Source organism: Lissotriton vulgaris, chromosome 2_1 (genome assembly GCF_964263255.1).
Source record: "Lissotriton vulgaris chromosome 2_1, aLisVul1.2, whole genome shotgun sequence".
NCBI classification, from domain to species: domain Eukaryota; kingdom Metazoa; phylum Chordata; class Amphibia; order Caudata; family Salamandridae; genus Lissotriton; species Lissotriton vulgaris.
In genome coordinates, this window is record NC_141687.1 from 1,447,127,095 (window position 1) to 1,447,154,496 (window position 27,402).

The 27,402-nt window shown below is 42.6% G+C and overlaps 1 protein-coding gene across 3 annotated transcripts in view; it reads left to right on the forward strand.

Moving 5' to 3' along the window:
- The window catches only part of ZRANB3 (zinc finger RANBP2-type containing 3), an 881,708-nt gene that overhangs the window by 297,444 nt on the left and 556,862 nt on the right, over positions 1 to 27,402 (forward strand). For all 3 annotated transcript variants that reach the window (XM_086957301.1, XM_086957303.1, XM_086957302.1), the window contains 2 exons: positions 6,987 to 7,165; positions 13,420 to 13,651. In XM_086957301.1, the coding sequence (XP_086813427.1) occupies positions 6,987 to 7,165; positions 13,420 to 13,651 (411 nt within the window). The remainder of the gene's footprint in view (positions 1 to 6,986; positions 7,166 to 13,419; positions 13,652 to 27,402) is intronic.

Below are 27,402 nucleotides of genomic sequence, written 5' to 3' on the forward strand. Positions count from 1 at the left end.
GATGGATCACAGGGGGTATGTGTGAGTCACGGGGGGAGGTTGTCGTCCCCACCCTATGTAGGAACCCTGAAAGGAGGTTATCCCATTTGGAGGAGAGAGGTCATTTGCGCAGTTTGCCATGGTATTCATATTGGAGAGCATCCTCCTCTGCTACACCCCACTTGCACACTGCCCCGTGCCATGCTGCCACTAGTGGGGCCGTTTGATAGCGCTGTTGAAGGGTGAGGGCGCATTTGGCAAGGAGGAGCGCCAGGGAAGCGAAGAGGACACGTACCTTGTGCTGCTTGCAGCATTTGAAAATGTCTAAGGAGCATGACTCCCAGGTGTGTATATCTGACAGTTCCGTGACCACCTGCAAGATGTTATACACAGACTTTCAATAATCGCATAGGGAGGGGCAGGACCATATCATATGGGTAAGGTCTGCGTCCGGGGCCTGGCAGCGTGGGCAGCTCACCCGGTGTCGGGGAAGTAGCAGTTCAGTTGTGCTGGGTTAAGGTATGCTCTGTGGAGTATAAAAAACTGTATCTTTTTTAATTTGGAGTTACTAAACACCTGTTGGGGAAATTCTAAAGCATGTTACCATTCTTCATTGTGGAGTACTCGTCTAAAATTGTCCTCCCACTTTTGTCGGAGTGCATTGAGGGGACCATCGTTAGTTTGTGAATAGCTCTGTATAACCAGGCCGTCACCCATGGTAAGTATGGTTTGCAGTACAGGGTGAGTAGCAGGTTTCTCCTCCGTGGAATTCCACGGGGTGCGACATGTGTTGGTGAGTTGTCAATGAAGGACGAATTGCCTCGGCGGGATGCCATAATATGCAGCCAGCTGGTCAAATGGGGGAAGCTGACAATCTGCAAAAAGGTCACCCAGTGTGAGCAGAGAGTGTCCTATCCAGTTCGCCATGTTCTGATGTGTGTAGAAGTCTGGAGAGTGGGGGAGGCCAATCAGAGGCAGTGTTGGGGCATATGGCGGCGTCTACCCCGGGAGGTGATGGACATGGACCGTACATCTCTGGGCTACTGCCACCTGCAAAAGCCAGGGAGAGGGGGAAAGACCTTCGGAAGGAAAAGTACTTGGACTGTTAACACCGCAGTATCTCTCGTTCACTACATGTCTCACCAAATAGTGCCCGGCAGTCCAGCGCAGTAATCATTGTAGTTGTCCTGCTAAAAAGAATGCCTCGAAAGATGAGGCGCCCAGCCCTCCTTGGTCCATTAGTAGCTGCAGTTTCTGGAGGGCAACACTGTGTCACTTTTTATCCCAGATGAAGGATGTCAATAGAGAATCCAGTTCTTTAAAAAAGGAACGCTTGGAATGACTGGAAGGTTGATAAAATATAATATAGGAGGTGAGGCAGAATGGCCATCTTTGCCAACACTGTCTTGCTTATTGGGCCAGGGGTAAAGATTGCTGGAAGAGAATTTAAGATCTGATACTTGCCATGGTCGCATTGAGGTTCCCCTCGTACATGTCAGATGGGGCGTGGTAAAGGCGAATCTCCAGATAGCGGACTGCTGCCTCATGCCAGTGGAAGGGGGGTCTCGCCCAGGCAAACGAGTTGTGATGTCTGATTGGAACAGAGCGAGTATATGGCTGATTTAGCTCAGTTAACTCTTAGCCCTGCTGCCTCTGCGAATGCAGTTAGTGTGCCCCCCAGTGGGAAGAGTTCAGAGGTGGCATCTCTCAGGTACTGTAATAGGCCATCTGCATACAGGGACACTGCGTGCCTTCTGTCCTCCAGGGGTATTCCCCCCTTCAGCCCTCCCCTCGCAAACGTATGGCTAAGGGTTCCATCACAAGTGCAAAGAGCAAGGGAGAGAGTGGGCATCCTTGCCTGGTCCCTCGGGCCACCGGCAAGGGGGCAGAACTGAGACGGTCCAGGCATATCTGAGAGGTTGGCTTGGTGTAGAGTAGCCGTATGCAAGCAAGTAGTTGTTGCCCAGCCCCCATATGATCTAGGTAGTCATTATAGCTGGTGGGTGTTACTAAGGTTCACACACAATTAGTCAGGACCCAATTTGGGTTATGGCACAAACCAAAACGGTGGTTTCACCCAGATACCACCTATTCCAAAGGATTGACATGTGTGATTGGTTCTGTGCTCTTTTTGTTCATGTAATTTCTAGGGTGAATAAATCCCCCAATCTTGTTCTGGGAGTCATATGAACAAAAGGGTTGAGTACTCGTTTGCAGTGATCTTTTTATTTAAAGACATGTGTAGAGACAAAGGAACAGCGGACATGTGTTTCGCCCAGGGACCAGCAGGCCAGGGCTTTCTCAAAGCAGATCAGTCTCTTTTGGTTAGTTGTGTTAATATAATTAATAATCCGGGAGTGGTGGGTGGGTACGTCTTCTGCAAAGCAGGTTAATGCTGTCTGAAAGAGATTGATCTGCCTTGAGAAAGCCCTGGCCTGCTGGCCCCTGGGCGAAACACGTGTTTTAATCATATGACGTCCAGAACAAGAGTTGGGGATTTATTCACCCTATACATTACATGAACAAAAAGAGCACAGAACCAATCACACATGCCCATACGATCTAGCACCAATGTTAGGAGCGACTGAGCCCGACAGTATCCGGAATGTTCGACTGTGAACATCATAGAAATGCCATCCATTAGGAAATCCGAGGATTCCAACTGAAGGTTCCCCTTCGAGTCATCCGTACTCCCACTAGTTGCCATTGATAACCTTGAAACGCTCGCTCCGGTTGACGAATCACCACCGAGTGAGCCTCACCACCTGTCATTATCCCCACGAACTACCTTGTGACCCTCCAGGGCTGTTTCAACTGATCCGGCCCACGTGTGGACATCTATCTCCCTAGAACATGTTACTTTTAAGACCGCCAGAACCTCCTTTATTCAACCACACGTTGGAAGCGACGCAGAGCGTTCGCTTGTACCCTTCCACCCCAGCTCAATAGGCTTGCAAATCAGACAATGTTATTTGTAGTCCTGATGATGATCCTTTATGTTTTGTAGGATCGAAACACCGTCGACTGTTTATGTAGTAACACACTAAGTTCCCACTGTGTAACCTAAATTGTGTTATCTACATGTGGCTAGCTAGGCTAATGTATTATCTTTTATTAGCAGCTCAGCATTCAATTGCCTGTTAATTCTTTTCTTTATCGTTTGGTCCCTTCCCTTTTTGTTGTATGTATTGGATACAGGATTGTATCCCACTGTATAATTGTTTTCCTTACATTTTTTTGTCATCTCTAAAATTAATTAAATCAGTGTCCGGCTGGACACATTCCTTATTATAGTACAGATTCTTGTCTATATTTTATTAAAGGTTTTTTGATTATTATACTTAATCAAGGACCATTGTTACTTGATAAAACTAGATATAATATGAGGCAGGCCACACCTGAGAACCTTCAGGAATTCTATCCTTAATATAAATGAGACAACAGATGTTCTGGGGGTACTCTGTCTTGGAACAAACCCATTTTGGTCAGCATGGATTAGTTCCAGAATAACTCAAGCATATCTGTCATCTAGGATCTTCCCAGGATTTTGTAGTCCGTTCCAAGTATGGCTATGGGCCTAAAGGATGGCAATTGTGTGCAAAACAAGGCCAGTAGTATTTCCTCTTGTGTGCAGACAGTAGAGCCAGAGAGCGTGACTATCTCAGTGATAGTGATAACTGTGTGGTTCTGCCTAATCAGCCAGGCCAAGAGGCGGCCTTAATTATCACTCGCTCTGTGTACTTTTGCTGCATGAGCCATGAAGTTCAAGCATCGAAAATGCTCTAGGAGGGCAGTGTAGGATGTTTTTGTGGTTGCGAACTGCATAGCAAGTGCAGGGTTGCAATATGCTGCTTTACTCATCTGAGGAAGGTGCTTTTCAGCATCTGCTATTTCTTTGTCTAAGGTCCTGCGGACTCCCATTATCTTTTGAATGCAAACGCTCTCATCCCCACCTTGAAAGTGTCCCATTTCAGCGGTTTGGTAGAGGCTACGTTATGGTTCTCTGTGAAGTAGTGCCGAATGTGGTTTCTAAGCATGGGCGAATTTTGCGAATCTCGCGTTCGCGAATTTTGCGGATTTGCGAACTCGCAATCCGCAAAATCCGCGAATTCTCGCGATTTTTTTTTTTGTTTGCGCGGGTTTCTGCCAGTTCGCGAGGGTTTTGTACAATGTCGCAAATTGCAAACTTACCTGTCGGGTCGCAAGTTTCGCGAACTTGTTGTTTCTACGTGTCCAGCCTGTTTGGGACACTCTTCTTCATCACTGCCACTCTCTGTCACCACTGCCACTCTCTGACTACTCATGCCACCCTCTGGCCCACCAATGCCACCCTCTGTTTCATCACAGCACCCTCTGGTTGTCCAGTCAGTGTACATTATTATGGCAACGCAAGCACACCTTCCCTGCCTCAAGTGACCTGAATTAATTTGGGGCTGATTAATGTGTCACAGAATATTTTTTTAGCTGGCACCTGCTTCCTTAGTGCTTCCTGATTAGTGATCTTTTGCACTTGCTAAGTGCTTTCATTGTTGCAAAATTAGTTACAACACCTGCCCTGCCCCAACTGACAATAATGAATTAGGGGCTGATTAATGGATTTGAACTTCCAGCCTGGCTCCTGCTTGTCTCCCTTAGCTGTAATTCAGGACCTTTGTGGCATATGTGTAACTATTCTGAGGTTCAGAGCAGGGTCACATAATAGTTGCAACTGGCAACTGAACTCTGGAGGGGCCCCTCAGGAAGCACTACAGGAAATGGCTACTAATGATGAGCCTGAACTTTTGAACCTGGTAAGTAGTTTCAGTTTTGCTAAGATCGCATTTCTGCAATTTTGCACTTATTCGCGGGGCGCGAACTCACGCGAACAGTGCGAGCAAAATCCGCTGCTCGCGGATTTGCGGATTTTGCGGGAGATTCGCAAATCTCGCGGATTGCGAATTTACCGAAAATCCGCAAAATCCGCGAGCGAAACGGATTTTCCGCCCATGCTTAGTGGTTTCCTGTTTTTCTCTGAGGACAGCCCTCCAAGCAATCATGCTGGAGACACCAAGTGGTCATTGTTGAGTGAGGGAGTGCCCATTGAATATACATCAAATGGGTCTCGTGATCGAAAATAATGAGTCCTTTTGGCTGAATGTTGCACAAGAAGCATCAAGGAGGTAGAGCAGAGGAAATGGTTGAGGCGCACATGATGACAATGGGGCACTGAGTAGAATAAGCGTAGTTTAATGATAGGGTATTGGGTCCTTCAGGCATCTAGTAGGGACCAGTGTTGTACCGAGTATCCGTAGTGATTAGCCAATGTACAAGGTGGGGGAGCACAATGGGGGGGAGGGCTGAAATCTATTTCGGTCAAGGTAAAGAACGCAATTGTAGTCGCCCCCAGCGCAATGCAGTTTTATGGGTTAGTGAGGTGGGAAGTGTGGTTAAGAATGTCTCTTTGTCTGAGTTTGGGGCATAGATGCTCCAGCCGTTTAGGCAGCCCTCAAGGATCTCGTATGGATTGTCTTTGTCCACTATTGCTTCTAGGTCCTGGAAGGAGAGTCCAGGCCTGATTCAGATTAAGGCGCCAAGTGCGTTGCTCAGTAAGTAGTTGCGTGAATTAGGCCCCTCCGGCGTTTACAGAAGCGTCCCAGTTCCTCCCCTGTTGTGTCTGTCTCCTGTAGGAAAACTATGTGTGCTTGTTGGCGTAGTGTAGACCGCATACCTCTACCTAGCAGTGTGTATTACACGGACGTTCAGTGTAAGGAAGCAGATGTCCGTATTTGCTGTCATGAGGTGGGTAAGGTGCATCGGAGAGCACGGGGGATATATAGCTTCATTTTTGCAAATTTTAGAGTTTCTAATGTAAATGAGTGGACAGAAAAAAACATTTGCAACTATTCCCTCACCGTTTGAAGGCATTATGGGTATTTCAATATCTTCGGAGATTCTGAGATTCTTGGGCACAATTAAAAATATATATCTTAGATTCATAGCCCTATTCCATGTATGTGAATTTCAGTGCTTGGTAATCCATGGTCAGTACACAGTGAAACATAAAACGTGAGCCACTGCTCAATTACTGGCTATGGATATCGCATCTTTTTGAACAAACTAAGGCGTCAAACAAAGTTAGCACTATGTTGATTTTGTAGATCAACCCTGAATACATATGTATTATACTTGTCACCAGATTTTCTTTTTCTCCGGCTATTTTTTATAATTTTGTAACTTCAATGAGATTTTTGTTTGGGGAAACACTAACACTCTATAGCTTTTTTGGTTCACCCAAGAAGTTCTCAACTTTTTCCCACGAAAATGGGAAGCATTTTAAAGTAGCAAAACTAGAGAGTATTGACCACTCCTTAAAATTTTGATGAGCTTTTAAAATTAGTTTCTGTTTTTGAAAGAGGAGAAGGTTCTGATTTTAAAAGATAAACGTTTTGTTTCTTTTTTTATTTTCATAAAATAACACAGCTGGACAGTAGTTTGCCATTTTTAAAAATAAGCCATATCTTGGCTACTTTTATGGACCACCATTGCAAAGTAATAAAAAAAAATCGAGTTTCATTTCAACCTACAAATTTAGGATAACAATGAATGTTTGGCCTGGATATTATATGTGGAAAATTGTTATGATGGCTTAAGTGTGAAGTGTGCAAAGTGGCATAGGGGATTAGCACAAGGGAAAAACCCTTAGCAGTCAAGAGGTAAAACAAACCGTAGTGTTATGCAAGGTGTAGCATTAGAAATTCTACTATCGTTTTTACTGCTGCAAGAAGTCAGACCTTAAATTATCCAGAATGTGGTAATCCTTCAAAGCTTCATGGCAACCTTAGGCTGCACAAAGAAGTGCTGTATTCTACCTTAGACCTGACATGAACTCCTACCCCATCAGTTTTGTAATGCACACTGTGAAACCACTTATTTCTATAATTACTGAATGTACAAGTTTAGAAGTATTGATCCCATGTTGATTTTCATATAGCCTTTTGATGGTTTAACTATATTTTTTCCTCCTTTAGATGGGTCTGGGGAAGACAATTCAAGCAATTGCAGTTGCTTACTTCTATAAAGACGAATGGCCTCTGCTAATAGTAGTTCCTTCCTCTTTGAAGTATCCTTGGATAGAGGAGCTAGAGAAATGGATTCCAGAATTATGCCCACATGATATTAGCGTGATCGAAAATAAAATTGACATTGGGTAAGTAACGATTCACGTTTTTATGCAGTAAAAATGCGGAAAAAGTAGTCCAGAGTAAGGGTATTGAAGTATTTCACAACCCTAATATTTGAGAACAGTGTTTTTTTGGCCTCTGTGAGTTTTTGTAATGTGTACCCAATTAATATGCGACAAGTCTCACAGCAAGAATCCCTAAAACTGCATTTAAATTGGGTGACAGGAAAACGGTTATTTTTTAAAAGAGTAATAACACTGGTTCGAGGTAAAACATAAATGAGAATGCTTCACAAAATGTTCCTATTTATTCATTTATTCTCGACCTTTTAGACCAAAATTATATTAGATTATATAGCAAAATACTGTGAAAGTATTATGTTAAATATTAGAAGATTTTATATTTTAAAGAAAATAAGACACAGAAGGAAGCTAACTGAAGACAGCCATTTTCATTTTGTCATGAGAACCGATCTAGAATATGTATGGTTTTGAGGCGCTGCGGTTTGGGGGAAGACTGGGTGGAATGGGTGCGACTGTTGTACACGCACCCCATTGCGAGGGTCAGGTCTGGTAAAAAAACCTCTCATCACAATATCAGATAGCGCGAGGCACCCGTCAAAGATGCCCCCTGTCACCGCTTTTATTTGCTCTGGCGATAGAACCCCTGGCCGAGCTATTCCGACAGGGAGGGGAAGGTATGGGATTTGGCAAAAGGGGGGGAAAACAGATACCATGTCTCTTTATGCGGATGACCTATTGGTGTACCTGTGTGACACCAAAAAAGTTGCAAAGACTGCCCTACAACTCCTAGAGGTCTTTGGGGAATTGTCAGGCCTACGGGCCAATAAGCGTAAAACATACTTGTTTCCAGTGGCTGGACCACTGGCGCGCCCCTCTACCTACCTGCAGATCTTAATTGGGCATCCGACACGTTCAAATACCTAGGTATCCAGGTTTTTTATTCACTGGAAGATCTAAGAGAAGGTAACTTAGACAAGGCGCTTAGGTCACTTAGGTCTAACTTGTTGTTTTGGTATACATTGCGACTTCCCATAATGGCTAGAATCTCCCTAGCTAAAATGGCCATGTTATCCCGCCTGCTATATTATTTTGCCAATCTACCAGTACTAATGCCCACGAGATGGTTCTGTAGCCTGGACTCCTTGACGAGAGACTTTCTCTGGGGAGATGGTAGGCGTAGAGTGTAGCTTCAAACTCTGAGACGTCCCATAGCAAAGGAAGTCCTGGGGGTGCCAGATTTTGCGCTCTATCAACTAGCTGCCCAGCTGCAATGGTTGGCCCAACAGCTGGAAGGAGTGAACGCTGAGGCGACTTTTTTAATGGAACCCAGCCAAAGTCCCAGGCTACTGTTGGCAAAACTCTTGGACCACAGAACAAAGGTTCCCCATAACTCGATCCAACAGACTACAGTGCTGGAGATGTGGCATAGAAAAATACCCGATACTCCAAAATACTCCGCGAAACTATCCCTGGTGGGGCTTCCACATGGAGAACCACAGACAATCACTACTGCGGAACAAATGACACCCTGGGCAGAGGTAGGACGTGAGAATGTGGGGACATGCTACCAAGAGAAAACCCTACTTCCCTTGGCAGAACTGAACTAGTGGAAGGTTGTGGTTTGCCACCAGGCCAATTCCTTACATACGAGGTATTGCAGTGAGCCTTTGGGCAGCTACAGGGCCTGAACAGAGAGGAACCGGAGACGCATGGGGTGTTGCACTGATTGATTACCTTGGGTACAACGAGACACCAAATCAAATGGTTTTACACGTCCCTGCGTGAGGCCTCCCTGACCCCGCTACTGAAGCTGCGGGGGAAATGGGAGAGAAATCTGGGAAGGGAACTGACTGACAAGGAATGCAGCAGAGTCCTAGAGTCCCCTAAGAGAGTATAGTGTAACACCCGACTGAAGTATGTTAAATTTAACTATGTGCATATGACTTACCTGACGCCACATAAGATTGTTTGTTGCCATCGGGGGGAAGCCGAGGAGATGTCAGAGATATAACCAGGAAGACGCAGACTTTATGCACATTACCTGGTACTGCGGGATCACGCGAATCTTTTGGCATGAAGTACTCTCTAAAATTAATAAAACTCTGGGGCGAACACTTGGCCATTTGTGCAGAGGTCTGCTTACTGGGGCTCTTCTCCAGACCTCCTAAGCATAAGGTGGGAAACAGGTTTGTAGACCTGGCACTTGTGCTCCCCAAAAGGCGTATAGCGCTAACGTGGAATTCACCAATGGGACCGCAGCTGAATGTTTGGGGGAAGGAGGTGACTAACTGGGCTGTGGCGGAGGAGAGAGCGTTGCGTAGGGAAGAGTTGAGGGGGCTGCGACAACGCCCAATAGCGGAACAATGGAAGGACACGTTACACGCCTGGGAATACCCGAGCCCTCCAAGTAGCGCGAATGAAGAAAGCAAATCCTCCTCAGGTTAGAACAGAGATGATGATGTTTGATTGAGTTTGTAGGGCCTGCTGAGCGGAGGTGGCCCCCTGCCTCCCTCAGACACCCTCCCCCCACAACCCCCTCTCCTCCCACCCACCCCCACCCCCACCCCCGCTATGTGGTAGAGAAAAGTAGATGCTGTATGGATGGGAGGGTCCTGTATGGGGACTGAGACTGGTGCAGGGCCGGACTGGCAGTAGCGGGCACCGGGCAATCCCCCGGTGTGCCGCACGGGTGGGGGCCGATTTTGGGCCCCTGGGGGCCGTTTTTGTTACAAGCCCGTTTTTGCAGCATAGCTGCAAAATCATCCCTGTATCAAAATCGCCCGAAAACCGGCCCTGGCAAAGAGCTCGGCAGCACCTCCAACCCCCCGAGTGGGGAGGTGGGGCCAGGCGAGCACTTTGTCAGGGCCGGTTGTGGTTCCCAGTCCGGCCCGGGCCTAGTGCCATCCGGGTCCTGAATAAATGACCCCTCCCCCCTACACTATGAGTCTCATGAATACATATCTGCAGTCTGATCCTCACTAGTTAAGCCAAGGAGTTAGTTGTTTACTTATTAGTTATTTGTTCTAATTTTTTTATTATATATGATTCTTGGATGGCAGCGACACCTCCTGTCCAGACGTAGTTACCCCGACATGCAAGGGTAACACATTACGTTGGTGGAGGGACAGACATGGGAAAAGGCATTTGAATTCTAGGCAATGCAATCGGCGGAATGAGCCAATCTGATTGACATGTCTCATATCTGTCATACCCTCTTTTAGAGTGTTAATCAGGGATCAATGATGCTATGCAATAACACCAACTTCTGTAATATTTCAATACAAGAAAGATATCTTGACAAATGTTGGAAGAATATTATGTGATGAAGAATGTATAAAGAATTGCCATTAAAGATATGTTTTAAAAAAAGTGGGTACTGTTCTAGCTTTGTGGCGCTCAGACCTAACCATCATACTCCAGACTCCATAACTGGACACAGCCTTCCAGATGAGAATTTCAGTGCTGGATGTGATCTCTAAAGTAAGAGCAGTAATAAGGTGAAGTGTTTGAGAGTTCAACACAGTTAGCCAGTATTCAATCTTTCATAGATTTACATGCTTGAATCAGAATAGCAAGCAGTATTGTAGGTCAGCCGCAGTCGATCCATTGGGGCTGAGGAGACAGAACCCCCCCCCACCTTTTGCTCCTCACAAACAGTGTCTGCCAGGCTGAAAAAAGGTCAACCTGACAGATACTTAATTTTCAGGTCAGGCAGCCAGGAGCCAGACATGCGCTAAATGCGCAGGCTCCTGGCTGCCTGAGCTGAACTTTGCTGGGCTGAGGAAGTCACAGCACCTGTGGGCGTGACCTCCTCAACTCAGCAAAGGTCCCTGAGGCCCTCCCCTCAGTGACGAGGAGTAGCGTCACTGATTGCCTCGCACCTGGGCGCTTCAGTTTTAAGCCCTGAAGCGCCCAGGGTCGAGTGTCAATCAGTGTCACTTCATCACAGAGTGGGATGAGGTCAGCAGTCTCACTGACCCCATCCCACTATGTGATGACGTTGGGACTTCTGCTATCCTCATTGGCTGATGTTAGGTCAGCCAATGAGGAAGGCAGCAGTCCCAAGCCTCCTGGGACCTCTGAGGCAGAGCTACAGGTATGTTAGGTCAGCCAATGAGGAAGGCAGCAGTCCCAAGCCTCCTGGGACCTCCGAGGCAGAGCTGCAGGTAAGTGTGTTTTGTTTTTTAAGTTATTGTTTGGTGCGTGCATGTATAAATGTTAGGTAATGAGTGTTGTGAATGAACGTGTTTGTGTGGGCACATGTGTGAATTCATGGCTGTGGGTGTGCCTGCGTGTTCCGTCCGTCCCCTCCCTCCTAGACTTACCGGCCACCACTGATGTAGGTAATTGAAAACCTTAGTGGATGGTGGGTAAAAACCATACACCTTTGTAGAGATTAGTATAAACTTACAACATATATCATATATACATCTCAATACAGCCAAACAGATATGATAAGTACATAAGCACCTGTGTTTAACGTTTAGATAAAGAACATAAATAGCAAAATGAAGTAGCAATATACCACAGCCAGGAACATTTGACAGAACATAAATAAACTCCTCTATTCAAAGAGGCTCACCTTATTAGAACAAATGGCGTAACACTGCCTGGCCTATGGCTGCGTCGCTTCGCTGTACCGATTCCAGGCAGTAGTGCTGCGTGAATGTGTGGGTGTTCTCACACATCGCAGCACAGCATATTTACTCCAACCGAAGTGCTCACTGCTCATGTGGAATGAGCTTTAGCTCTTCTTGCTAAGGGTTTGCCTTCTTTGGAATAGCAAAACTGAATTGCCGCCGAAAATCCATCTTGCGATCGTAGGTTTTGTCACTACTGTATCTTGGCAACCTTGACCAGAACCTACATGTAACTGGTCAGTCTTGCACATGAACTTAGTTCTGTGAAGGTAAACTTTGAGACACTGCTTGATGTTCAAAGGTTGCCCAGCCGGTGAGGTTGGGTTGGTGAAAAAAGTTCAGAGTATGACAGGCTCATTGAGGTGGAATTGAGAAGGAACCTTTCGGATGAACTTCAGGTTTCGTCTGAGAAGTATGAATTAATCTGTGAAATTAAGTGGTAAAGGCCTATATCTCACTAACCCTTCTGGTAGAGGTGAGCGCGAGGAGAAGAGCAAACTGCCACGTGAGAAACTTTAATTTAGCCTTATGAATGGGTTTGAAAGGCTGCTTCATTAGTTGTTCGAGGACCACACTGAGATGCCATTCTAGGGGAGGAGCTCGCACCGGTGGAAAACCTGTGAAGAGTCCTTTCAAGAATTGCTTTATGAGCCTTATTGCAGCAAGGTGGACTTTGACTGATGAATAAACCAGGCCTGACTTGGCCAGGGAAAGAAGATATGTGAATCTATGAAAGATACCAATACTGGATAACTGCAGTTACAGGTAAGTATCATTTTCTTCTCCATATTGTGCTTCAGGGATTCAACATAGTACTTTAGATGACAGCTTCACTAAAGGACACTTTAGAAGTGGCTCCACAATTTGAAACTATGTGAGACTTGGCATTTAATAGAAGTAGAGCATTTCCAAATAAAGCATCTAGAGCTTCATGCAACACTCAAGATAAAGGATGCAGACCTGCACTATATGTGCAATTTGCAGAACTGCCCAACAGTTTGCCTGAGTCCTCAAGATGAGAACTCTAGAGCAAAAAAACAACGCTCCGGAATTGACCATAAGAGCAGGGCACATTCCTTTTGCTCTCCCCATGGCTTTGCCGTATTATTTCCTGATCCACCCACCTTAGGTCATCTGGTAAGAAAATTACATGATGCTCAAGGGCATCTACAGTCCTGTTGCCTATGCTACAACTGTTATCTGAGGGACGCTTACAATGATACTGCAAACATGATTTACTTGTTTGGTGTGTTCAGAAAGCTTACACTGATGCTGTCCATGATATTTTTCATTAAACTAGTTTCAAAGAACAAAAGCCAAACCTGTGACTTTGTCAATGCTAGTTTTTTAAAAAAATGGATTGAAGAATGGGCAGTTTCTCCTTTGAGTGATAGATGGCCACATGCACGCACTCACATATGGTAAAGGCCAGAAAAGCTCTAAATTTGTATCTTTGAGTAACAGTTTTTGGTACTGGCACAAGATGACAGGTGTGTACAGGTTGCAAACACGAGAAGCTGAGAAGGAGTTAGAGAATCACTTTAAATGGAAGTTTATCGTTTTGTGATGACTGAATTCCTAAAATGCTACAATTGCTTTTTTTCTAATCTTTTGCAGAAGAATTTCAACTTGTAAGGTGACTGTTCTGGGATATGGCCTACTTACTACAGATGCAGAGACCTTAATAGATTCTCTGTACAAACAAAACTTCAAAGTTGTTGTGGTTGACGAGTCTCATTACATTAAGTCAAGAAGCGCCTCCCGAAGCACCATCTTGGTACCAATCGTGCAAAAGGCTTCTCGAGCCATTCTTCTCACAGGAACCCCTGCATTGGGACGCCCAGAAGAGGTAGCTAAATTATATGAAGGCTGCCAAATATAATGCAGATGCAGTGTTCTGAACGTCCGCTGTATTTGATTGTGTAGGCACAGCTTGTAGCATTGACTAGTTTACTGATGTCTCATTACTGCCCATTGTACACTGTCAGAACTGTTTGTGTGGACATTTAGCTCTCTTCTGCTCATGGAGCACACTTTTCAAGATTGAATTGTTTCCTGTTGCCAAATGATACTTGATCCTTTTTGTACTGTGTACCAGAGTGTACATGATCACCAGTCACATGCCTTTAATAATGTATTTATATAATGTACTCTCACTGCGCTATACAGGTATGATGAGCACATGAGATAAACAGGAATGGTGGAAGCAATTCAAAGATAAATGATTGGGTGAGTGATTGAGAGAAGTAGACTTGACGTGCTTAAAGAGATCCATGGAACGGTGGACTGATATCTTTCCCGGATGCAAAGCGAAATCTGTTTTTATAAGACTCTTTATTCTTTTCCAGGGCTGAATGTAGTACAATAAGATTTTAAATATGCCAAAATAGGGCTTTGATCTTTAAAATCTTGACTAATGTTTCTAGCGGTGGTAAATCTTTGCAAAATAAAAAAAATGTTCATTGCACTTAGGGTTTTCAGACCTCAAAAACAACCATGATCTGCTGAATATAACAAATCCCTGGAATGAGTTAGGGGTGACATCGGGTGGGTTATAATGTTACAACAAAACATTCCCCCTCATACAAATCAAGGGCTTCACTAGTGGCCAGGGGGCTGAATCAATTTGATTTCCCTATCCCTACATTGCTCTGATTATTTTGGAATGACATTGAGAAATGTTGAATTGCATTCCTGCTCAATTATCCTGAAATGAATGTTGCCCCTGGGTAGATGTGTTTGATCAACATTACATCAGCTATGACTCAAACCTGTAGTGATGTCCTTTGATAGAAAATGTCCAGTTAAAACATTAGCCTGCCTCAAATTCTTTGATTCATTTTAGAGATCTAGTCTCTCAACCTAATGGTATGATAATCTAGGGACACTATACTAAGGATTGCTTGAAGCATCTACGGAAATGAAGTTAACTTGATAACACACAGAGAACATTTTATAGACTTTATTGAAGCAGGGCCCAATTGCTCTATTAACAGCATTAATGCTTAAGCTAGGGATGAACACTGTTAATTGGATTATACTTGTCTAGTCAACATTAGATTGTCTCCACTTGTGGGGCATAACTATTGTACAGTTTTAAAGAGGCTCCTTAAAGGACATTCAACAGAGTAGTGGATGCCTGTGTATACTGCTTGAGTTTGTCTGTATTAATATTTGGAGCATCTCAAGAATATACTAGACTCTGCTGTGGTCCCCTCGAAGAAATATGGAGTACAGAAATGGTCATGAATTGTACAACTGTGGTGCATTTTGATAGGTTAGTCAAGATTAGTTCACCTGATGAATTGTATTTTGGGGAATTGCAAAATCAAAATACATTACATTAGACATTGCACCAGGTATTACCTGTGATTAGAGGTACTTAACTGCTGTATTTAAAAAACTCTTTGAGTCCTGTTTTTTTCTATTTATATGAAAGAAGTTATGTAACATATGGATTGACTATGCCCATATGGGCATGATTTTTTAATTATTTTTCACAATGTCCTCTTTCCACCTGTAACATTCCAGGTGAATGCCTGCTTAGGTACCAGGCTGTGTACATCAGAAAAATGTTTGTTGGGGAGGAAGAGCGGCCTCCCTGGGAGCCGGCAGGTGCTTCACCCTCTGGGCATCACAGTCTTTCTACTCTTCCTGTGATGCAAATAAGGCTGTATATCCCCAATCTGCACCGCCAACCACTGTGGGGACAGAAAGTCCACTAGACACCTGTAATATTTTTGGAGTCAATGAAATGGGATGGGTTGACCACCCTGAAATCGGGCCATTACCCCACCCCTAATACAGTCTTTCTGCCCACCATTGGGGGAAGATTGGGAAATTGAACCCCACTTTGTTCCCCGTGGGCACAAACCCCATATGTTACCAGGAAAGTATGGTGAATATAAAAAGAAGGGGTGGCATCGGGTCATGTCCCACCCCGTAATAGATCCATCAGTCTTTCTGCCATCTATATCCTCCCCCTTTATCCCCTGCCCAGGACCAATTTGAGTTTTTCACTCCAAAATCTTCTTCCAAGGGGCAGTAAATCCACTATACACCAGAGAAAAATTTCCCACAGCAAAAGGTGTGAGTATGGCTGGCCCAGGCATCAGGGCATTCCCTAATCCCATAATGGCTAGTACCCACAACAGTCTTTCTGCCCCCCCCCCCTAGTGGGAAGATTTTGTACATGCATACTTGTAACTCAGCATAATATTTACTCTAAATGTTTGTGGAACTTTACTATCTACTTTTCTTTTTTAAAAGATAGAGTGGTTTATGGAATAATTTGAGAGACTTGAGGAAGGTGGCGCTGTTGCAGTTGTTGAGCAGCCGAGTTGTTGAGCGGAGCAGAGCGGAGCGGAGCTGTCGAGTGAGAGCGGGGGTGCAGTGGGAGTCCTGAACCGGGAGCCGTTCACACTGGAGGCATCGAAGCACCCCGGCAGCTCCAAGATATACCGTACCGCGCCGCACCGCAGAAACTGAAATAGAGCTCCGAGACACACCGCAGAAGTAGAAGCGGAATTGAGCACGGACAGGGAGCTGTGGAGGTGGAGCAGAAACAGTGTGCAGCGTGGGGCTTGTTGTAGCAGTATAGCAGTGAGCGAGCGAAAGAGGTCAGAGTGACCTGAGCGACCTGAACAACCAGCAACTTGAACGAGGGTTACCGGCTACCGGCTACTGCTGATCGAGCTGGACGTGTATGACATGGTTGGCGAGCAAGTGAGCAGACCCGCTACTTTTTGGGTTGTCGCCACCTCTCCGCTGGAGCAGCTTAGCTGAAACCACCACCAACATTGGGTGAGCAGAGCAGAGTGGAGCGGTGAGAAAAGTAAGAGGAGAGCGAAGGAGAGTGGTGAGTCGGCGAGCCGTGGTAGCAGTTGCAGTTGCAGTGGGGTGCATTAAGACGTTAGGAGGAGCGCTCCTCGGCCCCCAACTAGTGTAATTTGAGGTACCTCGTAGTCCCGGTGGCCAGACGGGGGTCGGTGTGCAGCCGAAACGCCCAGGTGCCGGGAGTAGGGGTGCGTGAGTCCGAGTTCGGAGAGATACTTTGACCCCCGACGCTTGACCTGTGAGGATCATTGAGGAAGCTCCCGTGGAGTGGGAGTGGTGCTCTCTGTGGGATTGAATATTTGAATATTGGAATATTTGATTACTTGGAAGCTGTCTCGCCCTCCCTGGTTTTTTTTTAGTAGTGAATTTGTCAAACCCTGTCAAAAACCTGTACCCTATATGAATTAAAGATTTTGGGCACACGAACTCAAGAGAGAGAAGGAGAGAGAAGGAGGGGGAGGTCTTTTGTGCAAGGTGGACTTTGTGTGTCTAACGATGATGAGGTCCGGTCGCCAGCGCGGGGGTCCACAAAACTCTATACAAAACTCTAAACAAACTCAAAAGCCAGAGGAGATAACAGAAGCCCCTACAGAAGCTTCAACCCGACTGAGCAGGGATAAGGATAATGGAGAACAGGAGGGAAACATGGCAATTAACAAAAGAAGTGCCTGTTCAGAGGAGAATCTGTGCACCCCAACTGAGGAAAAAGTGTCTTCTGTCTCTCTTAGTAAAGACTTGTCATATCCGGTCTCCATGTGTGGCGCAGTCGTCGATAAAGAGCTACTTTTTTAAGTACCAACAAACTCTGTCTGACAAAGATAATCACAAAGATAATCATAAAAGGAAGTCCTCATATAAGGAAGACTCTAGTGGGGGGTTAGGGAATGTTCATTGTCTTCTCCTTTGCCTTCCCCGCTGTGTAAAAAAGAGAAAATAAGTTGCTCAGATAGTTATCTGACCCAACCTAAGCTGCCGGAAAAATTGGACGCTGCAGTGATTAATCAGGACAGGAGGGCAATAGGCGAAGAAGCTGTAACAGATAAAGTGTTGGCACCTGTCCCCGCACCCCCATTCCATCCTTTAATTGTAGCAGGTCTGTTACAGGCTCAGGCACAAATTCACGTCTGTGACGCGGCAGCTCAGGTGGTGACTCGGATGGCCGATGATCTCGAAATTACCAATCAAGGGTTGGACTATAAAGGGGAGTCTGGAATGTGTGATTTGTCTCCTTGTATGTCTAGAAACGAAAATAAACATGATAATGTGCATGACCTGGAAGCTGAAGTTGGTACCGAAGTTGGAAAGTTAGCTCTCAAGGCCGGTCCTAGTGAACCAATTCTAGTTACCGAGGACTTACTGCCTAGCCCAATTAGCTGTTCAGTTAAAGGTAGTAATGTTAGCTTTTTTAATCCGGACCAGTCAAGTATAACAATGGACAATAGCCTTAATAACAATATATCATCATTCAATCAAGGTGTTGGCAGTTTTGAGAAGATTCCTAATACACATAAAAAACATAGTTTAGACCTTATAGGGCAGTCTAAATCAGTGAATATATTGTCATTATCTAAAGCAGGGGTTGACCCTCATGGAACCCCAGGTGACTCAAAAAGGAGTGAGCTTAGCACAGAGCAGGGTTTATGGGATTGCATTTTACACACCATGGGCTCAATTACTAACTCGCTTAATTTCCACTCAGACAAATTGGATATTTAGGTGGATATTTTAAACACGCTAGCGTCTCATGTGGCGGGTATTGACACCGAACTCTTGCATCTGACTAGCCTGATTATGAAGGTGCAAGCAGATAAGGATAGTCCATTTATAACCTGCACCTGTGCACAGTTGATTGACAAGATCTCTGATTTGCCCTCAAAAGTAAGTTCCATGGTGCAAGAAGTTAAACTGCTGTCGGGTAGAAATGTGCAAGGTAGTAATTAAATCATTGAACCATCAAATAATTTAAGTAGATTAATTGACGCCACATGTAAAGGAGGATAGCAATACACAAGTAACCAAGATCCCCTATCTAAACTCGAAAGCGACATAATTAATGATAGCTTGGTAATGGAGGATGTGACTAGTGATTTTTCAAGGTTAACTGATGATTCAAGTAGTATGAAAAAGACATGCTCAAAACAACGCCAAGATTCAAGCGGACCATTAAAACCAACAAACCTTTCGAAAAGGGCTAGAAAAAGGTTAAGGAAAGCTCACAATAAGAAAGCACATAAATTAAAGTCTATTAGTAATAAAGTGAGTGATGATCCTAAATTCTTGAAAGTAAAGAAATCTGAAATGAAATCATATTTGCCAATTTTTGGGCCCAATAAGAAATCTGGATTTAAGGGAAAGGTAAATCAAACAATGGAGTGTGACATTGAAAAACTAGGGGACGTAGATCACAATTTTAGTTCTGGCCTCATAGGCGAAGCTCCAAGAATAATAAAAGATAAAGCATCTGATCAATCACTAATTGTGGAAGTCATTAGTACGCAACCTAGTCATATTGAGAATTTAGTGGACTCTAATGATCAAGTGGGTAGTATGAGCAATGAACTGGGGTCTAAATTAAGCCGGAAACCAAGTAATGAAGTAGTGGTTGACCAATATGCACAAAATAATATTGTTAATCAGAATTTAGTGAATCACATTTATCAGCAAGGTGTTAATAGATTCGATCAAGTAGCCCTCGGCGGGACACAAGAGTGATTAATAAAGGAAGTTAAAGAAGTCAACTTGATGACGGAAAGGATTCTTGTGCCCGTTAAGGATAATTCATGTCCGCCATTTATAATTGAGAAAGACAATATTGAGCATTTAAATTTGACGACCGATATGAGGAAAGTTGCCTTCAGTCCTCAATACACTTCTAGAGGCCCACATGATATCTTAAATCGCGGTAACATCCTGAAATTATTACATGCTATTATAGATCTTAAAGATGTGGTAACCACGGATCTGGAAGCTGTGGAGTTTAAGAAAGAAAGTGAAAAATGCGATAGGGAAATAACAATTACAACTTATTTAAATATAGAAATTGTTGATAAAATAATGGCGAACAGTAGTGCATTTGAAAAATGGGGCATTAAAGTTTGGCGAGTTCAAGCATCCTGCTACCCGATGTTGCTAATACCAAATGAACCAAAAGGGGATGATAAAAAATTAGCTATGGCTACTCAAAAAAATTGACGACAAAAAAAGAGCCACAGTAGAACAGGTTAGAGTTTTAAAAAATGCGCCAGGCGCATCTAAGGAATTGAACTTAGCATAGGGCATCAAGATAAGAAGCAGCCAGTCCGGTCTGCGAACCTGTGAGGCATTGAAGAAAGTCCCAGAGTTAGTAGATGATTGGAGTTGGCTTCCAGGAATTCTAGCAAATCATAATTTTGAAACAAAGAATTGATATATATCAAATCCTTTGATTCTTTGTTCCTGGAACACCCATGGCCTAAAATCATTAATCGAAGATCAATATGTAATTGATTTTTTGAAGGCTTTTAGTATATTAATGTTTCAGGAAACTTGGACTACGTCAAAATAACCTTTTATAGGTTATGTTGAATATTGTAATGTTGCAACACGAGAAGCCAACTCAGGTCGCCCATGTGGTGGTCTTTCCATATATATATATATATATATATATATATCATCAAAACTAAAAGCCTCTCACTTTGAAATTGACCTTCATGTAAAATGGTTACAGTGCGTTAAACTAATAGCAAGTCACTCAATTATTCTGATAAATGTGTATTTAAGTTGCAAAAAGAAGGTTAGATCCACCCAAATTACTCAGCTTAGGGGGATGATAAAAACATTATATTATGAGCACTTGGATTTAGTATTTATTATTTCTGGTGATTTTAATATGCACTTTGTTGCTCTTAAAAAGCAGACATTAGACTTAAAATGGTTAGCTCAATGGACAGATTGTGAGTTTAAAAAATACAATTTAAAGATTATGCATGACCCTGATAATATTCCTACTTTCAACAAAGCAGATAGCTCCTCTGTAATAGACTATACTATAATGTCTGAGAAATTATATAAGTTAGTAAAAAGCTATGAGATTGCCCCAAGGATTGAAAGTGATCACAATCCACAAGTGATCAATTTTGATATAGATCTAGACCATTTACCAGAAACTAAGATTCTGGTAAAAGCACCAACAGCCTTTAATCTTAAAAGGTTAACATGGAATGTTAAAACTGAGGATAAAATCTTGAGAGTGCTTGACTGTTTAATCCAGGATGTCCATGCAGCTTATGATGAAGAGAAATCTATGGTTGACTTATGGGCACATGTATGTGATGAATTGATGGCTAAATCTGCTAGAGATGAGCCCTCTAATGGTATTATGTTAAATACTAAGAAACCAGGATGGTATTCTTCTCACCTACTATATCAAAAAAGAAAGCTTAATAAAGAGATAAGATCACTGCACCGGAATAAAAATAGGCTATTGTTGCAAATGGCATTGTTTAAAATCAGAGAGTTAAAACAGAGATACAAAAGGGAAATCTGGAGGGATTAGCAAGCTTTTTATGAATCAACATGGGGAAAAGTCCATCATGCTTGTAAATCCAAAGATTTACGATTATTTTGGAGCATTATTAATGACATCGAGAACGGCAATAATAGAAGCAATAGTGCTAATGTTGATGAAGTGAGTTGGGTGAGCTTCTTCAATAAAAAAATAGATACCCAATGTCTAGATAATGATAAATGTTTTAATAATAGTCCAATCGATATGCATAAAGTAATAGATAGAGGGAGTGAGGGTTGTATTCCCCCTCCCCAATGTAGAGTGGATTTGGGGCCCTGGTCGCTCCATAATGTAAAAAAAAAACGATAAATAAGATTAGATTTAACGGAGCACCAGGTCCAAATGGTATCCCGAACGTAATATTTAAAGCTGATATAAGTAACTGGCCAGAGTAGCTAATGCTTCTCTTTAATGACGTTCTTAAAACAGGTCTTATTCCGCTATCTTGGCATGGGAGTGTTATTAAACCGATATATAAGAGTGGCCCACAGGATAATCCTGCTAATTATCGTTTAATTACGCTCACTGATGTAGAGGCAAAAATGTTTGCTAGTTGCCTGTTGGAAGAGCTAGAGGCTTGGGCCACAATGGAAGATCTTATCCCCAATTTCCAAACTGGGTTTAGAAAGGGAGAATCTACCCATACCAATTTAATTTTATTAACATTATTAGGTGAGAGAGCCAAAACCAGGATGCAAAGATTATATGTGTGTTTTATTGATTTAAAAGCCACTTTTGATTCTGTGCCGCGAAATACTCTCTGGGGCAAGTTAAGGAATTGGGGTATTCCGGAATCTCTATTAAAGATGATTATACTTTTATACACCAAGACCTGGGTGCAGATCAAAATTGGCGATGGAAAGCATATGACCTGTCGATTGGATACGAATGTGGGATTAAAACAAGGCTGTGTGTTGGCTCCTTGCCTTTTTATGGCAGACTTGCCATCCCATTTTAAAGATAGTAATTCACATTTGCCTTTTATTCACGGTCAAGAAATTAAATACCTGCAATATGCAGATGATACCATTTTATTGAGCCAAACAGAAATAGGGTTAAAATGGTTAATTGACTCTTTTAATGGCTATGTCACACAAAATGGACTAACAATTAATTCAAAAAAGACAAAAATAATGACTATGGGAAAAGGGAAACCGAGGATTAAAGAGTGGAATATTAATGGCCTGGTAATCGAAAATGTGAAATCTTATAAATACCTTGGGATTACGTTTGATGACGGACTAAAATTTAGACAACATTTTAATAACCTTGAAGCCAAGGGTGGCTCTCTTGCATTTGCCTTCAGGAAACTAAGATACAAATTATTATGCCCTAATTATGATCATTTGATGAAGGTGATGAGAGCAAAGTTAATTCCATCTTTGGACTATTGCTCACTCATCTTTCGGGGTAAAGACGCGAAAGTGCTCGATGATATAGAAATTAGAACTTATAAAGCTGTTTTTAAAATTCCTAAATATATCAGTCGAGCAAACATAAGATTGGAATTTGGATTGAAAAACCAATTTGTGGCGCGTCAATCAGCATTTCTGAAGTCCTTAATATCATTAGCCCGCTCGGAGGAAGGATCTTTAGCAAAGCTTTGTTGGCTCGAAATATCAGAAGGAGAATATTAAAAAAACTGGCAGCTCTACCTAACTAAATGCGTATGTAACTTTGATTGCACTAATTTAGAAAATGAAATGAGGAGTAAAGTAGTTTTAAAAAAAGAAATGAATCAAATGGCCGCACTACTAACGATCATAGCTGACAAAGAAGAATTAAGGAAAATAAATCATTTCTGGACAATTGCTAACTCCTTTGGTAAGCTGACGCCTCAACCCTATTTAGCATATCACTTAAATCCAAGGTTCAAGAATAAATGTATGCACTTAAGGTTGGGAAGATATCCGACAAAGGATGGCATACCAAAATAGGAAAATCAATGGCCATCAAGCATTTGCAGGCTTTGTAGGCAAAGGTATGAAACAATAATCCATATAGTAACCTTATGTCCATCTTTGGCAGACGCTCGGAAATCCATCCTAAAATCGATCTTTAATGAATTAGGAATTAGAACATGTAGACAAGCAATTATTACCTGTTTGAGTGGGGAGAATATCAAACTTAGTTATCTTTTTGTTAAGTTTATTATTATTGCAGAGAAGAAACTCAATGGAGTAGAACGGATAAATAATTGTATTGCGATTTAAAATACGTAAAGAAACATAACTTAAGGATCATTGGATGCAAAGTGTTAAGTTAGCTTAAGGGACTAGGTGTATATTTTAATATAGTCATGCATATTGCACTTTTTTATTGCTTGCATATGGAATACAGTTAAATCTTGCATATGTAATTGCAACTGCTAACAAAAGTCACTTTATGTAAATGCTGCTATACTAGTTCTTGGCGTAATTATAAGGCATTTTTAGTAAGTCTTATGTATTTTAATTATTGCGTAATGTATTAATGTTGCATTTTACTATCGTTTGTACATGAATTACAGCAAAAATTGGTATCTGTAGTTGCAACTGCCAACACAAGTCACCTTATGTAAATGCTGCTATAATATTTTTTGGGGCAATTATAAGGCATTTTCATAAGTCTTATGTATTTTAATTATTTCCGTAATGTATGAATGTTTTGATGGAATGGTCATCTACCAATGTATATGCTTGTTTTATTTGGTTATTTTTATTTTCCTTGCTTGTAATGATTTTAATTAATCAACAAATAAATAAATACTTACTTACTTAATTTGAGGAGGAGTAGGTTGGATGATGTCATCAGTGATGGCAATTATGTAATTTAACATGTCACGAGTGATGTAACATATGATGTTATAAGCAGTCTATGGTGGGGCACAAGTTAAGTTAGCTCAGCAAACTATAACTAGGCTGTCCGGTTTTAGGTTTAAACCTCTAATAACTGATAACACCCAATGGAAGGGAAATAGCTGTCACCAGTTTAAACATATAAACACTGAAAGAAAACCTGCACAACCACAAACTAAATGCCATTCAAAGAAAGGAAAAGGAGAGTGAAAGAGTCATTTTAATTTCTTCCTGAAGGGGCCAATACAATGTAACTTTGTTATATGAGGTAGCAGTAAGAAAGACTGCTTGAGTTTTGTTGTTTAGGGATGTCACAAAAATATTGTTTCTTCTTCCTTTTTTCAGTTTTGTGGTCATTGGTCTAAAGATACACGGGTTAGAAGCATGTTTTAGATGTTTATTTATTTTATAAACTAGAGAGAATCAGGAAGTATCAAAAGCATATTAGATTTTTTGGCTACGTTTGAGTCTTTCACTGATAGGAAAAATATAGGTTTTATAGCCTTCAGACGCACACCCCCACCGTGACGTTGGACGGCCGGGGGCCGTCCAACCCCTGGAAGGGGTTAAACATTCAATGCAAGGTATAGTGACCGGTATATGTGAAAAGAGTGCAGTCATAAAGCATCTGGGATACTGGTGAAAACATGACACCAGACCTTTGGGAAACATGGATCGCAGTTTCCCTTTGAATACTGCTTCAAAACGTTCTTACCAAGTTAAACACAGATTGGAGTGATTTTGTTTGTATTTGCAGTGATTCAGCTACGTATACGAAAAAGTTTTGTGATGGCCTGTCAAAATCAATAAATGAGCTGAAGTGCTTCCCTGTAAGAGATCCTTGCCACTTGTAAGATGGTATGCAGAAAGCATCTTTACAATCTTCAGAGTTAATGAAGAATGTGATTGACTTTTTAGTCCATTCTGGTGCACTGTTTTTTTATGCATGGAAAGTAAAACGCAAATATTTCAAATTTTGTGCTTTGTGTTGCATCAACGAAAGAGTCATCCCAACTGTGTCACGTACCTGGTGGTTCTCAGTCCTAGAGGTCATGAATGCTAAATAATCCATGTGGCAACCGTTTACAGAACGTTTGCTGAGTGATGATGCTAAAGGCAAGAAATGTGAGGATCTTTGTTCATAAATTGATAGTGATTTGAAAAAAGTACACTCTACTGCATTCTTAGATTTGTACAGGAAAGAACGACTGCTGTAGTGGAGATAATAAAAAACACCCTTGTCTACCAAGTGTTCAGCATAATTGGTGTAGATGTGAAACATCTTGAGAGTAGGCTGGGTGACACTTTTAGTGACTTTGGCACTGCAACATATTCCATGTTAGAGTGCTTGCCACTTGGTAATTAAAGAAATGTTGAGGAGCAATTCAGGAACTTTTATTGTACAATGTATGAGAAATAGCCCTTCACCAACCATGGCATTTGCAGTCATTGAAACCTCACTGTGGTGCTCTGCACAAGTTATAGATCCCTTCCGTAAAGGGGAAATTTTCTCCGGAGTTTCAAAAGTGCTGCCTCATTTTTTGAATGCTTCAATAACTCTGAGGGCATATCGCCCAGTTCAACGCATATGTTGCGGAACCTGTTGCAGAGAATCATAATCGTCAGGTGCACCAGTATTGGCATGGAAAGCTATGTCAGTGGGCGGAGTTAGCAAATTGTATAATGGCTATTTTGGCGTTGCCTGTCAAGTGCCAATGTCGAGAGGGCCTTTTCACTGATAAAAGTTTACATGGGAAGGAAAGAGCGAGCGTGCATGACCAAAGACTCACTGAAGAAGTATTTTATGGTGTACTACAATAAGTTTGATTTGTTAACATGTTATTGGACCTCATTTACACTGTATGTACTCTGTCTATATACCATGCACCATCAGTAAAGAAAGCAAGCAATATTAAAAGCAAAAAATTCCATAAACACCGGAAAAACACTGTTTCGGTTTTTTTAATGGCACGAAAATGTGTAACCACTGATAACCACTGTTTTTTAAGGCATTGAAATCACTTGAAAACACTGGAAAAAACCCCACCAGAATTTACCAAAAATAGAAAGTGAAAACAGGAAAGCCTAATTAGAACTAGTATATTTCAGTGGTTTTTTTAGGATTTTAGACGTCAGTTTTTCTATTATTCAAACATCTAACTATAATATTACTTTAACCCTTGTTTTTTCAGTGAATTTTTCAGTGATTGGGTGCTTTTTTAATCATATTTACCTAACTCCCCGTCTGAGCACAGATTTTGGTCATACACAGAGGAGAGTTGACTGTTGCAGGCACCCCTTGTAGATGACCAATGTCTCACAGGCAGTTAAACCCATGCCATATGCAGAGTAGGATTGTCTGCAGGGCCTGTCCTACAACCAGGCCTTTCGCCAAACCTTTAGGGACAGCCAATCCCCACACCCTCAGAAGCACAATCCTTCTGCATTCTCCTACCCCATATTATTATTTTTGTATTTCTTTGTGTGTTTATTTTCTTTGCTGTACTCCCACTGTACTGTAGCCCAAGTGCCACACCCATTTTCCTGCAGGACCTTGCAAGCTTCACTCAGCAAAGACTGCATGGTCGCAAAGGACCCCGGGGGGGTAAGCTTATCGAGCGCCTACAGCTAGAGTACTGCAGTAATTCACTGGAGCACCTTGCTGGATACTGTGGGACCTGCTGTATTTAAAAAATATATATATTTTAACCCTTGTGTATGTACCTCCGGAACCTCCTACAAGTGCCAGGGGGTCAGGGTATTCCTACAATACTCCTTTATACTTTTTTTTTTTTTTTAAAGACCTTTATTGTACACTTCCATAATAACACAGCGTATGGCCTACAACCCCGCGGGCCGGCCGCGTTGTTTTCATAATATGATCAGCGTTGTCTGATTGTGGAGAAGTGTGGCTCACTGGTTAGAGCAGGCAGACCCTGAAGCAGAGGTCAGACCCGGGACCAGGGTTCGATTCCCGACGCGGCAGGGTGTTGAGCTCAAATGTCCACGGACTCGATAATTCTCGCTTCGGTGCCTGACCTAATCATGGGTTCACACTCTGCAACTCTGGGCATTAAGCTTGCTTAATCTCCACAACGGCCCCCCGCGGCGGGATGCCTGGCTTTCACCTTGGGGATGCCCTGTAGGGGCTATCTCACAGGGAAAAACCAGGACGGGTTCCCAAGGCAAGCGCGGAGATACCCCTTCGGGGGTCGATTCTGGCGCTATATAAGAAATGTAATAATAATAATAATAACATAGCCGTTTAGCCGACAACCCTGGGGTCCGGCGTCGCGCCAAAGTAAGGTGTACATAATTCAAACAGACCCTGTATCGGATAACCCTAAGGCCCACTTTGTTATTTTTTTTAATAAAACTCAG